The sequence below is a fragment of the Athene cunicularia genome (genome assembly GCF_003259725.1).
Source record: "Athene cunicularia isolate RWA chromosome 5 unlocalized genomic scaffold, athCun1 chr5_part1, whole genome shotgun sequence".
NCBI lineage: Eukaryota > Metazoa > Chordata > Aves > Strigiformes > Strigidae > Athene > Athene cunicularia.
The window spans coordinates 36,669,075-36,684,935 of record NW_020799101.1 but is presented as its reverse complement, the minus strand read 5'-3'; the positions used below and the strand labels follow the sequence as shown (position 1 = coordinate 36,684,935).

General features: G+C 41.5%; 1 protein-coding gene across 5 annotated transcripts in view; it reads right to left on the bottom strand.

The window, feature by feature from the left end:
- Nucleotides 1–15,861, bottom strand: part of RAD51B (RAD51 paralog B) — a 451,378-nt gene that overhangs the window by 157,200 nt on the left and 278,317 nt on the right. For all 5 annotated transcript variants that reach the window (XR_003398462.1, XR_003398463.1, XM_026848994.1 and 2 more), the window contains exon 9: nt 5,178–5,296. Coding sequence is in view for 3 of the 5 variants with exons in the window: in XM_026848994.1 (XP_026704795.1) it covers nt 5,178–5,296 (119 nt within the window). In the remaining 2 variants the exon portion in view is untranslated. The remainder of the gene's footprint in view (nt 1–5,177; nt 5,297–15,861) is intronic.

Genomic DNA, 15,861 nt, shown 5'->3' with positions numbered 1-15,861 from the left:
AAAATTTCTTCACCAAAAGGGTTGTCAAGCATTGGAACAGGCTGCCCAGGGAAGTGGTTGAGTCACCATCCCTGGAGGCATTTAAAAAATGTGCAGATGTGACACTTAGGGACACGGTTTAGTGGTGGACTTGGCAGTGTTTGGTTAACATTTGAACTCAATGATCTTAAAAGTCCTTTCCAACCTGAATGATTCTATGATTCTAAATGCTCTTTCTTGAAAATACCACAGGAAAACACTGATTTGTTATAAAATAACACTTCTATGTGCACTTTCCATCTGAGAATTTCAAAACACATTACAGACATTAACACAGTACTATGAGTCTCACAAATCCCTTGAAAACTATAAAATAAACCAGGCCCATAGAAGTTGCCATACCAGATCTGTCCAGTGCCTCACTTAATCCAGCATCCTGTCCAACAGACAAGAATAAAACGTTAAATATAGCATGTCAACGTATTAAACCCTACCATGCTGTCTGTCCCCCAAAGACAGCTGAGCACACATGAAAAAGTAACCTTGGAGTCTGCTGACTCCACTTCAGGAAACAAGGATAATTATACACATAGGGGTAACCGAGGTGTCTGACAGTTTCTAGTGCAGCCCCGTTGGTTTTGGCCCAAACTCAAAGGGTCTGCATGTTTATGTATGGATTTCAGGAAAACAAATGTCACAGTTAACTACTTACAAGAGTGGTTAGGGAGAACCAAGTATCAATATCTGTAAAGATAATAGCAAATTCCCTTTATGAACACATTTGTGAGAAACAATAAAATTTTCCCTGCATTCTCCCAAGCTCTTATGCCACTGTGGAAGTCATGCAACTCATCCCCACTTCAGCAGCTACAGATTCCTACTGTTGTCCATGCTTATGGATTCTGGTGGCATAATGAATTTAAATGCAGACTAGAAACCTCATTCTGCCCTCCCCCAGGGGTGTTGCTTCTGTCCTGGAAGAAACAAAAACCAAAACACTGGCTTCTAGAAGAGGGCAAAAGAGGAAAGTTCATCTGTTTGTTCAGAAACCTGTTCCTATCCAAGGAATAAAGCACACCTAATTGATTTTAAGGCAGGCAGGATGTCCCAGAAATTTCATTACTTTGCAGAATTGGCTGCTGTTTTATTAATGTTCACCAAACATACGGAGGGTGGGGTGGAAAAAGGGATAGTTGGCTGAAAAAATGTCTGCTGGACAAACAAAATGAAGGAATCTTTTACTTAATATATTTCTAAAACCCATTGTAGGAATTCTGTGCTTAACTTCCCTAGGTTTGTTGCATACTCGTTCTGCCACCTGCTGCCCTGGCATTCCTCAAAGTTTCAGGAACAAGGACTACATCCCCGAGCTTTCCCAGAAATGAATACTGCATGACTAACAAGCATCTAGCAGCCCAGTGGCCTGTCCCATCCAGAAGATGCTATGGTTCTGGTAAACTGCTTGCTTGAATCCTCCTTAATGATTGCATTATCACTTCATGTCTTGAAGAATACCACCCTTGGGCCTCATGGCCCAGTGCATCTCAAGAGGTGTTTTCTTTCTTGATGGGTAGAATTTCCCAGTAAGAATAGCACACTGGCTCTAATACCATGGGAGTCAGGTGTAAGGGAAGGTCCTTCAGACTGTCACCACTGCCCCAGCTCCTCCAGGGGAAGAAAAGAAAGTAGAGCCAGGAAGAGAATCTTCAGGAGGTCAAATGACGGAAGAAAGAATGAAGTCAGAATAAAACAAACCATATAATGATTTGGGTTGGAAGGGACCTTCAAGATCACCTAGTTCCCCCCCCTGCCATGTGCAGGGACACCTTCCCCTAGCCCAGGTTGCTCACAGCCCCGTCCAGCCTGGTCTTGAGCACTGCCAGAGAGGGGGCAGCCACAGCTGCTCTGGGCAACCTGTGCCAGTGCCTCACCACCCTCACAGGGAAGAATTTCTTCCTTATATCTAATCTAATTCTACCCTCTTTCAGTTTAAAGCCATTAGCCCTCATCCTATCACTCCCTGATCAAGAGTCCCTCCCCAGCTTTCCTGTACCCCCTTTAAGTACTAGAAGGCCACTATAAGGTCTCCCTGGAGCATTCTCTTCTCCAGGTAAACCCCCAACTCTCTCAGCCTGTCCTCACAGGGGAGGTGCTCCAGACCCCCAATCATCTTTGTGGCCTCCTCTGGACTTGCTTGAGCAGGTCCATGTCCTTCTCATGTTGGGGGCCCCAGAGCTGGACACAGCACTGCAGGGGGGGTGTCACATGAGAGCAGAGTAGAGGGGGAGAATCCCCTCCCTTGCCCTGCTGGCCACACTTCTCTTGATGCAGCACAGGACATGGTTGGCTTTCTGGTCTGTGAGCGCACATTGCTGGCTCAGAGTCAGTTTTCCATCTGTTAATACCCCCAAGTCCACCTACACCAGGCTGCTCTCAATCCACTCATCGCCCAGCCTGTATCCGTGCTTGCCATTGCCCCAACCCATGTGCAGGACCTTGCACTTGGTCTTGTTGAACTTCATGAGGTTTGCACGGGCCACCCCTCCAGCCTGTCCAGGTCCCTCCGGATGGCCCATCCCTTCCCTCCAGCGTGTCGACCACACCACACAGCTTGGTGTCATCAGCAAACCTGCTGAGGGTGCACTCAATCCCACTGTCACCCACAAAGATGTTAAACAGCACCAGTCCCAACACCCAACCCCTGAGGAACACCACTTGTCACTGCTCTCCACTCAGACATTGAGCCATTGACCGCAATTCTCTGACTGTGACCATCCAGCCAATTTTTTTGAACAGTATTGATTCTGCAGGGTTACAAATTCTGAAAAGCAGGCAAAACTTGGTTTTGCACTACTTTTCACCCGTCTCTGGAACAACTGCGTGCTTTCAGTAATTTCCTGGAGCAGAATTTCACTTTAAAACCAAGACTACACAGGTAATCACAGGCATTTTTTTTTTTTTTTTTTTTTTAATTTTAAATACAGTAATATGAGAATTTGTAAAAGTGATTACTGACTTGGGAATTTTTGGACCTCCAAGTTAAGCTTCCTTAAAAAGTGCTGATTTTCAATGCACTGATATCCAATACCTCCTGGCAGAACCACCTTACAATGACTGAAATGGCATCTCAAGAACTGAGGCACCTTTATTCACAATTCATTTCTGAAAGTGGGTATAAAGCAATTATGAAACAACATATGTGTGTAAAACTACAGTAGTTTAACCAGTACAGTGCTGCTACAGGTAGGGTAATTCTAGATGCTTTCCTCTAACTGGAAACTGCACATCTAGCAGAAAGATTTCTATGACTTTAAGAAAAGAGAATTTATCTAAAAAAGGAACACAGATATCAGCAACAAGAAAATACTTACAGGACATCATGGACATATCCTATTTCATTCATGAACTTCACAGACATATCACTATTTATATCACACTTCTGTTTCAAATTACTTTGCTTTTAATAAAATATACTAACATTTACTTCAAGGTTGTTTTTCCTCACTGTATATTTAATTCTTCTGCTTAACTAAACCAAAATGATCCCATGGCTTCACATGCAAGCAAGGTGGTACACCTGATACACCCAGCTAGGAACAGAGTAAAACTCTGCTTTTTAGTAAAGTAGATCATAATACAATTTTTATAACAGTGTTTTAAACACTTGAAAACAACATTTCATACACTTTCAATCTATTACTTCTCAAACAAAATCAGAAAAAAAACACATTTAATATCTGAATGTTCTTTAGGAAAACTGCTCTCTCTTTCCACCACCAGATGAATGTTCTTAATCCTTTTTAGCCAACTTTGTGCATCATGAAGTAGCACAGAGCCCAGTTTCTGCCCTTTTCCCTTTGCCAACTCCACTTCTCATGTACCTCCAAAGTGATCCAGGAAATTTGTGAACAGCTTTGTATTTTGCACACACATGTAGAAAAGGAGAACTCATTACAGACCAGAATAAGAAGCAGAACATAGAGAATTTATGAGGGCAGCAGCAGTATGTTTCTATACAAGTCCAAAAGATGCCTTTTCTACCTGCATTTGACACACTTAACCTGCTACCTGGGAGTCCAGAAGACTACCACTGCTTCACAGTGCCAACTACTCACAGCAACAGAAATGCCATCATTACAATTTTACTTCTAATGAGCAGAATAAAACAGGATGGCTTCCTCTCCTCTGGCTCTAAGGAACGCAACCTAACAGTGAGAAACCTTGTGTTATGGCAGTAAAACCAGGAGCACCAATTTGAATGCACATGAGTTGTAATGCTATAGGAGTAAGATGGTACAAATTCCGCATAGCAATTTTTCTGTCAACTCTCTAATGGGCGGAAAATCAATAACATTAAGACTGAGGGTCACAGCCTTTGGAAAGAGTTACATCAATGCAAAAACAGAACAGACAAAGCCAAGAGAGATTAGAACCACAGATATCCCAAGGGACAGATGAAATCATGGGTTATGATGTTTTTAAAAACAAAAAAAAAAAGTTACTCCCTCAATCAAAGCCCAAGTGTCTCGTGTCCTAGTTTTTCTCATTTTTTTTAAATTAAGAGTTGAAGACTGCAGTCAAAAATGCTACTGTATTTCACTCAAAAGCATGAAGTATCTTAGTGAAAAAGGGTAAGCTTTCTCCTTTTTGCAGGCATATTTCTGGAAAACTGGTACCATACTTACTGCTCAAAGTTAAGGTTGCTGGTGCAGGCAGCAAGCTTCCACTTGCAAACAGTAGCTGAAGAAGACAGAGTGCTCCCTGTCCTAAGTGTCACAGACAAAATTTGACACAAACTGTGGAAGGGATGACAGCAAAACAATCATGGCAGTGAAAGGACCAGTCTCCTACTCCTGCCCAAAAATCCTTGCACAGAAAAGTAATTTAAGGATTACCTTTCATCTCCACAACATGAAATGCATTAAAAATTCAAGAAACTTGTATGCATGTGCCAACAGGCCAGTGCTAGGCCCTATGACTTGGATTAAGCCCATCCTAACACAGGAAAACACCAGAGGACTGGCTATGCCTGAAAATCAAAGGACACTGACTGCCCCCCACCCCAAATAAGAAATTGGCTATAGAGTGCCAGGTTCTCAACATATGTGGCATAACCACAGAGGCTGAAGGACACAGTTAGCCCATCTGACCAAGCACTGCTGGTGGAGCTTTATTTAAATTCTCTTTGTTGTTCTCACCTCTCTTGTCAGCAAGTCATGATATTGTAGTATAAGCCTGGTGTTGACGCTGTGACTCCATGTGTTGCCAAGGGCTGCTGTCACATAACCTGATTCCCTCTTCCCACTTCCAGAAGCTCCTGGAGATAAATATGAAACTGCATGAGGATTGCGCAACAGAGAAGGGTTCGGCATGGAAATTCCAATCAGTCATCTCAGATCATTTCCTAAACTAGGTAATGACAATTGGTACTTAATAGATGGTACTGTCACATTAATTTCCTACCTGATTTATTTATACAACTGCAGTGTGAGTTCTCCATCTCACCCTCTGACACCTAGACAAAGTGCCAAGAATTAAGGATATGTTGCAAAATTGTACCTACCTTCTTGGAGAGACTGGTACATTTTTTAGGTATCTAGAAGTGCACCATGCATGGGGGACACTTGCCTTTTCCTCTTTAGATATTCTGCCCCCAAGCAAACCAGCTTTCTATGGGCACAGAGGAGAGGGAAGCAGAGTGACAACGTATAATGGCATGAGAAAAAGGGAAGCTAAAGGAGCAGAATGTGGTGCCACAATACCCTGATCTAAAAATGAGAATACTGCTTCATGCCACCAGGCATCCTATACATTTTCTAAGATTTGCAAATAAGGGAGCCATTCTGGTGTCTCTGAAATCATATGAAATTTATATGGCTTAAAGGAAAGGCAATGACAACGTAAAGAAGTGTTTCCAATAATGCCACATGATCCAGCTTGCTGAACTGCCATTGCACCTGAGCTTTCTTGTATTGAAACCAGAGACCCATACATACACACATACACATATGCAGGCAGGTAGGTGTCTGAGATCTTCATCTCTGTTATCACAAGCTCTGCGTAAGATGAACAGGCAGATGGGTGACTTGTCTGTACTTCAAATGACACTTCAAGAACAGAGCAAGCCAGACAAACCAAAGAAATTCAGAAACAAAACTCCAGTTGTTATGTGGGTATAAATGATCATGTACAAGCTGAAAATTGAACTGAGGTTGACAGTCCATACTGCTAAAAAGCTATGAATGAATGAGAGAAACTTGTATTTAAAGTTAGGGAACTTCCTGTCATCTATCAGGCAACAAACAAAATTGTTTCCCCAGGACAGTCATGAAATTCATGTCAACTAAGTCAGTTAAAGTTAGACCAGAGACATACTCTGCAATACACACTTTAGAGCAGCCTTATGTTTCTATCAAAACAATCAATAATACAATAGTTAATGTTGAAACTTAAATTATAAGTAGTAGGTTTTGGAAGCAATACTGTAATGAGATGACAATGTCATTGCATGGCCCAGTGGAGCTTCTGGAAAATTTGGGTTAAAACTCTTCATTGATTTTTACATTTGCAAGGTTGTGGGTTTTTCTACTTTTCCCCCTAAGTATTCATAACAAACCCATAATTTCTTTATTCACTAAAACTTTTATTTTGGAAAAATACTCAGTAAAGGGCAAGACCAAAAGTGTTGGTATGCAGTAATAATCATTATTTGCAATCAATGAGAATGGTACCTTATTAGACTGCATTAGGCAGAGAGGAGCAGGAGGCTGGAGAGAAGGTCCTGGAATGATTGCAGTGTGCTACAGGACTCAGCTAAAGAGCTCAAACTTCCCCCCAGAGTAATACAAGGTTCAATTAACATCACCTGGATTTGAAATAGGTCTTTAAATGTTTAAGGTCTACAAAAGAAATGAGTGCAGCACTAGGTTCAAGCCAATAGTTTGACAAGAGTATGGACTCTGTACTTGTCTGAATTACTTCCCATGTCATGAAAACTCACTGTGACATGCACAATACTCGCTTCTCCAGAACAACATCTGTTCTAGTCTGAAAACAGGCTACAGTTGTGCCATCCAGTAGGGATGGATGCTTTTCTTTCCTCAAAACAAACATATTAGTATCTGGATAAGCATCAAACTTCTACCTGAATAACTCATCACAGGATCACCTAATTGGAAGTTTCAGCATTAGGAATGCTATTCTGTTAATTAGTCTAACCCATCTCTATTGGGAAGGTGGATGTGCTGACAATAATAATTTCTCTTCATCTACATTTTGGATTTAATTTGCTAGCTGGAGGAGAGAACAGGTTCAAGTATTAAAGCAGGGTGCTGGGAGGTCTGTATTCCATTCCCTTAAAATTACTTAAACCAAGTTACTTAATTAAGTTCATTAAGTGCTACAAACTTTTGGTTTTGTGCTAAGACCACAAAAGTAAAATACCATTACTGTACAAACAAGCTAAGGGAGAATAAAAGTTAGTGAAGCAGCTTTAAATTCTGTGATCCTCTCTTTGTCATGTGGAATAAGCTGCAAGTTCCTCCTGTAGTCAACACTGTCCTTCATTCCCACCTGCTAGAAATGGGTAGGAATCACAAAACCCAAAAGTGAGGTAGATAAGTGTGAGTTCTGGTGGGTGTGGAGGTGTTAGTCTCACAGGTGGTGTAACTGCACCCCTCTATACAGCTGGAAGCCGCCACTCCATGCCGCTCTGACACAGACAAAAAGCCCAGACATTCCAGAGGTAGGTACTGTTGGCATAAAACAGCCGCAAAGTTCACATCCAAACTTCCCTCAAATTATATGTCTCTCCTATTAGGTAACAGAAGAAGCAACATCTTGCTGTTGCAATCCTGAGCTGGGCATTTAAGCAGTCAAAAATCTGAAGCCAGCTGATATCACGGAGATATCACTCCATAGCAGTTCCTAATTCTGCATTCCTTTCAGGTCTAAAACCTGTCCCAAAGTGAGCAGAAGTGCTAGAGGTGTAAGGCTTGTGGCTGAACAAGCAAGCTAATTGCTGTCACTTATTTTATTTTATTATGCAGGAGAAAGCCCACTGTACCATACTGTGTCAGCCCCTATCAGAAGAGGGCTGCTTGTGTGACCCACTTTCAGGCGAATCCTCTTCTGTGAAGTTAATTCAAATTTATGACTCCAGTGCAAAGTGGTTAGTAAGCCTGGAGCAAATTTACAGTGAAGACTTTTTACAGGGTGGAAAGGAATGCCTCACAGGAAAGGTTTCCATTTTATAAGGGATCCTCCTGCAAGCTGATGCATTAGGCAGACAGAGAGGCAAACCAACAAGAAGTGAACTCTCTGAGAGGGAAACAGCGCCAGCTTTACAAAGAAGTTCAAGGGCAGTGACAGCACAAGTTTCATTCCTTCTCCTTGCTCTAAACACAAAAAGATAGCAAATGTCTCAGAGGATGGAAAGAGGATATGTTAAGAAAACAGATTTATATTCACACACGGCCTTAGAAAAACCTTGGACTTTTCTGTTATTTCAACCACTACTTAGTAATTAATGAACTGGACAAAGGAAGTGGATAAATAATAATGTTCAAAGAGAGTGGTATTTTTCAACACACATTGCCTTGTTCTTCCAAACCCTGATATTTTCATACTGGGAAGATGGGAGTGTCAGACCAACCTTGGCCCAAGAAGAAAACAAGCTCATAAGGGCCTTCAGTCTCTGCTCAGAGGTCCCCAAACTGTCCAATTTAATCACTTCAGAGTGGTATGGAGCAACAGCTCTGAGCTGTGACATGAAGGTGCTTATCCATGCTGTGGGGTGGATGTTTCCACAGAGCCAGTGATGTGCTATCAGCTGACAGGCAGCAGTTCCCATCTCTCCAGCCTGCTCCGAGTACAGCTCTCGCTCCAGCCACTGCCAGCGTGATGGCTTCTGCTCAGGACACAGGTGATACAGGGAGCACAGGGACTAGGGAGAGTAAGAAAACGAGGCTGACAGACAGATGAGAGAAAGGTGGCAGATATCAGTTTATGGATGCAGTATGTGGGAAAAGAGAGTGGATGTCCAGAAGCACAGAGATGGGATCCTGGCATGGGGAGGTGAAGGTGCATGCTAGAAGGGTGGGGAAGGCCTCCAAACACCCCCCTGCTTTATGTATTCAGATCCAGCTCAAGTAAAATGAAGTGGTAACTTCAATTCCTGTAAACACTCCTTCCTTCCTCACACAAAAAGAACTAGCATTAAACTGATCTTCAAAGGGCACGTCAGCAGACAGGCCAAGGAGTGCACAAGGTACCTGCTCTACCATCTCCTGTGAAACTGAGCTCTTGAGGGCACCGGCAGAGACACCAGCAGAGACCGTATCTGTTCTGGATCGCAAGCATAAAGGAGGAACTGGCTGCTTCACTCTCGCTGAACAGCTGTCACAAGTGAAAATAAGCTTCTTGTGGTCTGAGTCAAATGCAAAGTAAATGCCTCTGCACAATCAGGGAAAAAAAATGAACCAAAGAATAAAAGGGTGATTCTTCAACTGAGGCCTGCAGCGCTGCTTCCAAGCAGAAGAAAAGGCTCACACTGGGCTTCACTGCCCTGGAAGGAGCTGTCGGTAGAACTGGGCAACAACACTTGGCCCTCCTTCTACAGAGGGGCTAGATTAATTTTGTTTCCCCCCATCACTGCAATTAGAACAAACCTTCCATAAGTACCTTTCTTATCACTAGAGATGAATGCCACATAAAGGCAGGTTGGGAAAAGTGGGTTTATTCCACCTTCCATTTTTCACTGGAGCGAACAGTAGGATTAAAGCTTTTCAGCTCAATACTGATTCTGGGATTATTCTATTATGTCCAGCCAGAGAATTACAAGTATAGACATGGTCTCAAAGATTTTCTTGTCCTCTACATATAAGGAGGCACCATTTTAAAGACTAAATCCTTGTAACCAAGTCCCAATTGTTGCAAACATGGTTAAAGGGGATTTAATCATAAAGGAATTTCAGTTTCATCAGTGTCTCATCCTATGAAAATTAGGATAACTGGGCCACTGTCTTGAATCAAATGAAACAGACTTCTTAAAACAACATTTTAAAATGCAAACTATAGATAGAATGTGATTATTGTCTTGATTTTTAAAAATAACCTGTTCCTTGTTGGTGTAACTGCATAGAGCAATGAATTCCACCCCTTCCACATTCTCATATAGATTTTTCTCTTTCCAGATGAAAGAGTCATTGCCTGGCAGGTTCATTCCCACCACTGGGCCCCTTTGCAATCTCTATTATTTTGGTAATTCAAACATCTTTTCTCATCAAATGCAAAAAGGGATCGATGCACAATACGACAGTGAAGTAACAAAATACAGAAGCAAGCAGTCCTCGAATCTTTCAAACATTAACATCGAATCATCTTGATAAAAGCCCAATTTATAAAAAAGAAGGAAAAACCTCTCCAAAAGTACAGAGAAAATATTTATAAAGAATTAAACTACTAAGCTCAACAAACCCAGCACACCGTGCAATAAGAATGAAAGTACTTTGCCTCTTGCTCAGGCTGTGCAGCTTTCTGGTTCACTGGCAGAGCTCATAAAGATCACTGCTTTTCACCTGCATCGCATTTAGTCTGTCTTTTTGGTACAGATCTCTAACAACGACACCACAAGGGAGAGAAAAGAAAAAAAAAAAAAAGAAAAAAAGAAAAAAACCCTCAACCCCCCATCTATTTTTCCATCTTCACCTACTCAGAAAGTACAAGTATAAAAATATCCAATAGTGGAAAAACCCACCACACAGTAAAAAACAACCCACAGGACAAACTCATCTGTGAAGTAACTAACCACAGTGCCCTTCAAACTCCCACATGCTGACTTCTGCCATTTTCAGCCCTTCTCCACAACTTTCTCTTTCGGCAAAAGGTGACTCTGATTCTCTTACCCTACAGTGGTGACCATTTCACTCTCTGCACTGACCAGCCAAGGTATGTCCCAAACTCTTGCTGTCATATACTCTACCTTCACAAAACAGAAAATGAGTGAAGATGAAAAGAATCAGGTCCCTTACATTAAAGCCGTGGCCCTAGCAATAGATAGCTAATAGATCACCATTTGTTAATACCCACTTGAGACAAGGCACAAACCAAAACACATATACACATACACCCAGATAATTACCAAACACAGATTACTGATTTGTAGAAACAGACACAAATGTTGCTCCCCATTCCAACGGTACAGATCTGTTTCAGTTAATGGGGTACGCTGGCATATCAACAGCAGAGTCTGGTTCATCTTAGGAAAAAAAATTAAAACTTCCCAGAGCACAGTATTGCCTTCATACAGTCTTTTATTATTTAGGACATATGGCAGGAAAACCAGTTGCCGCTGTAAGAAATTAAGCTTGACCGCACAATGAGCCATGTAAAAAATCAAACTTTTAAAATGCTTATGCTTCTCCTTTTATTAAGAGAGGGAATCTGGCAATTTTACCTCCCCAAAACACCGAGTTCTAAATCTGTGCAACTCCCCCACACCTTGATTATTTCAGCTTACCTCTGATTTTAAGTAAAAATATTTTAGCTGAAAGCTGAAACTGTTTAGCAATCAATAATGTGTAATTTAGTTTTCCTTTAAAAAAAAAAAAAAGTAGTCATCAAAATATACTTAGCAACTGAAGCAATTACGTGCAAACTTCTACTGATTCCCAGTTAAAAAAAAACAAGTTTCAATGGAAATTTTTTTGACCACCCCTAGTTTGTAGCTATGCTACTGCTGCAGCACTGAAGCGCCTACTAGAGATTACATTGAAAAGACTGTTCTGATTCAGTCGTCATCGTCAAGAGACCAAAAATTGCCACTTAGAAACTCCAGCTGCAAAATTCTGATGGAGACACCAGGGAATGTGACAGAAAGCAAATGAGTTCACTTCTTGTTCTGGACAACACTGTCTATCTCATATGCCCCAAACAGGTGAGTTTTCACACTTACTTGTTTATCATTGTATTTATTTGTATGTGTACAAATTCTGAGTGATTTTTACAGTGTTAATCTGATATTAGATCAAGAATAAGGTCCTTTCTGCTGTCTTTTTTCCAGCCGTGCGTTATTTCTATTGTGACAACTCCTAAAGCACTCATCTGCAATATGGAAACCACTACACAAACAAAGAACAAAAAATATAGTTCCTGATCTAAAGACCTTCTTTTTATGAGAACTGCAGTCTCTTAGCTGCTGCTGATTATTCCCCACTTACAAGGAATCTTTCCTAAGGGATGAGGGAAAATAAACCAGAATATGTGACAGGCCAGCAAATCTATATATAAATAAGGACTTTCAGTAATCTCCGTGAAACAGAAGTTTTTTCAAATAAGTAATATTAACCATTATTCTACCCCCAAAAAATCAGCTGGGACCTCTATCCAGGTCAGGATGTAGGAAGCGTCATCCAGAGAACTGGACAGATGCGGGTTTGTTTTTAATCCCACACCAGGATGCCCACTGTAACCAGTGTGTTTTGCACCAGAGGATCTCATTCCCTGACATCGTGAGTTCATGTTGGTTCTGTTTCGAGTTGAGAAAGAGACAGACAGACAGAGAGAAGCATACACATGCTAGTACTGAGACTCCTGTCTGCTGACCTAAAAAAGGAATTGACATTAAGAAACGAGAAAATCCAGCTGGTCTGATTTCTTGCCAGACAATCTACCAGCCATGACCAAAATGGTCAGGTCTCAGGAGATCTGTGGAGGTGGGAAGACAGCTGGTGGTTTACAGCACCTGAAACAGGGCCCAGATCAGGGAATTGTGAAGTGGAGATCCTTGGGAACAGATACTTTATTTTTACCGGTGTAAATCTTCTGCCTCTGTGGCCTGACAACATACCACAAAGTGACGAGTTTCTGGCACTCTATCACTGGTACACTGCTAGAGCAAATGATTGACCGAGTAGTGCTTTGGTCGGAAAGATGGTGAAGACCAAGTAGAAGACAGAGGTTAAGTCAATTCCTTTCTGTAACCAAGGATAAACTCTTACCCCTCAGCTCACCCTCCTTCACTTTCTAATGGTGCTTTTTGAGAAATTCCCTCCTTTTCCAAATCTAGAATTGTACTAATTTACACCAGTCTCTTCATATCCAGAGTTCTTTCTCACATTGCTCACCACCAAAGCTTGAAGCAGCTTCTTCCATCTAGCCTCTCGTATGCAGTCACTTCTTCCTGTCTCTCTAAGCCTAGAAAATAAAATCCCAAACCATTGACCTAAGTGGGGAAAAAAAAAAACCCAAACAACCCAGATCTGGAATTTTGCCTGTCTGCACATATAAAAGATGCATAGGTTGAAAAACAAAGCTTGCCCAATCATGGCATCTGGCAATGCTAGGGCCCTGTGAACCAGAAAATGCTTTTAATTATCACCTCACCAATCATGCTACAAGTTATTGCTGTATTTTTTTGGTTAAGTTCCCTCAGGGAATTAAACAGATCATGATATTAATCAGAAGGCACGTAGGAGGAGGGGGCAGAATGCTAGAATTACACGTGTGTAAGTCCCTTAAGGCTTGAATAAAGAACCGAGATTTAGAATCCCGCTGTCAGAGCAACTGAAGCCTTGCATGCCACAAGCCTCAGCCCTCTGACCTACACAGCCATGGCATTATCGTATCTGATTTTCCCAGGATGGTTAATCTCAGCTGCTGAACTTCATCAGTCTCTGCTAGTGTTTACTCTTCATCTGGATTTGCCACTTCCGAACTTTCCAGGCTAGAACCAAATAAGCCAGCTGTCACACTCCTCCTTGACAGGGACAAAAAAAGCACCCCAGCATAACATTCTGAAGTCTGGAAGCCTAAATGGCCAAATCCCTGCAAGGCAGAATAAAAACTAATACATCTGAGGGGAGGAGAGGGAGATGTAGCTCTGAAACTGCAGTGAATTTCAGAAGGCAGCTCACAGCAGTATAGTCATGTTAGCATGCTGCAGTCCGAGACACAGACTGTATTCCCATAGCCTACATCTTTTTTTCCATAAAATATATTCTGGTAAAGAAACTGTCTTGGCAGATAAGCTCTTGTACCCAGAAAACTAACACAGTGCAGGCAAAAGCAGCAGTACTCTAAGCGAGGTAGGAGCCATTCTGCAAATGAACCTTAAATTACATTTGAGAGTCAGGGCGCGGAAAGGTGATGGGGGTAGGAGGGAGAGAGTTGAGTTTCTGTCACACATTGAGTTCTCCATCGAAGTGGCCAATAAAAGCACCTATTAGTGCTAACATACCCAGGGTGTTTCTGAGACGGCTGTCCATTTCCCAGGGAGCAGGCTGATGGTATGCCCACACGGCAGACAGAAAGGACAGTAGGTGTATGCAAGCTAGTTTTAAATGAGCACTAAGGTCTGCCTTGGTAAATATATTCTGCTGAGAAGCCACAGAGAGCTTTGTGCTGCTACAGCCAGGCCACTGCCAGCACCTGAGTTTGCTCAATTAACACTAGCACTGACATTCAGCCTACACCACAGTGGACCTTTCTTGATATATTCAGCATAAAAAGCCATAGCAAACAACTTCTTATCACAGCCTAGTTCTAAGGATTTGAACTAGTGAATTAAGTTATCTGTCCTTTTCACTCCTGAGCACAGGAATATTTCAGTAGTGGTCCTATTTCTGAATCAATTTTAAATTTAGTGAGCAATTTCTCGATACAGAGGGCTGAAACATGTAATAATTAAGATTCCAGGGTGGGGATGTTAACCACAAGTACTATGTTTAATAATCAATGTTAAATTGTACTTCAAGTTGAGAATTTTTTCATATGCAAACTGAGCAAACTGCTTTACTTTGTATGATGACCATCATAATTTCTTTGAAAATTTAGCCTTCGGTGTTCTTAACACCGATCCCACAGATTACAGTTACAACAATTCCCTCTAGGTGTAAATAAAAACAACAATCTTAGAGCTGTAAAGCTTGGATCATGAGCCAGAGTTATCAAAACTGAAATTCCAGGATGAAACAATTCTCTTTCAGCCTGCAACATGGAAACAGAGGTCAGCCAAACATTTGGGGGCTAGAGATGAATGTTTGCAAATTACAGCTGTTCACATCTGGAGTTCAGATTTGGCCAAACTCTTAATACAAAACATCACAAAAACTAAACTGAAAGAATGTTTTGGTTGTATGATTAGGAACATAAAAGTTAGGAAACATTAAATGTAAAAGATGCTATAAGCGACTTTAACTCTGCCTATCAAACATAGAAGTATTTCTCACAATGGATATCATCAGGGTTGACTGTGACGTTTCTTAACTGGTATTCAACCACAAGTTTGCATTTGCCAATACAGGTCTCACTGGCTGTATCTATTTCACAGTGCAGAGGGGCCTGTGACACAAGCTGAAGGATGCAACCTCTTCTCTGAAGAAGTGCCTTTGGGCACTTTCACATTTAAAAAAAAAAAATCACGCAGCCAATATACACATGTATATACAATGTCTTCCCTCTCATTATAAGATGAATGGCAAAACATTTTAGTAAATGCAGATATCACAGTGGCTCACTGTTCAGAACTGACTCATTTACAAAGCTGAAAATACATATATGTTTATGTACCTAGGTGCACACACACAGGTAGTATATAACATGGAGGATATTAAAATGACTGAGGATTACAGGGCTCTGGCTTCACACCCTGACACAGACTTTCAGGAAGTTCTCAGCAAGTCAGTCCCCCTCTTCACAGCACAGTTGCCCATCCTGGAGCAGAGGAGGAATATGCTTTTTTCTTCACCTCATTCTCAAAAAGGAATGACTCGCTTTATCTGAAACTAAGCAAATAAATTCAATTTTGGACAGCCACCAAGACTGGAAAATTTCATCGCGATAAGCTTTTTTGACTGAAGACAGAGGGTTAGAAGGGAAACAGTT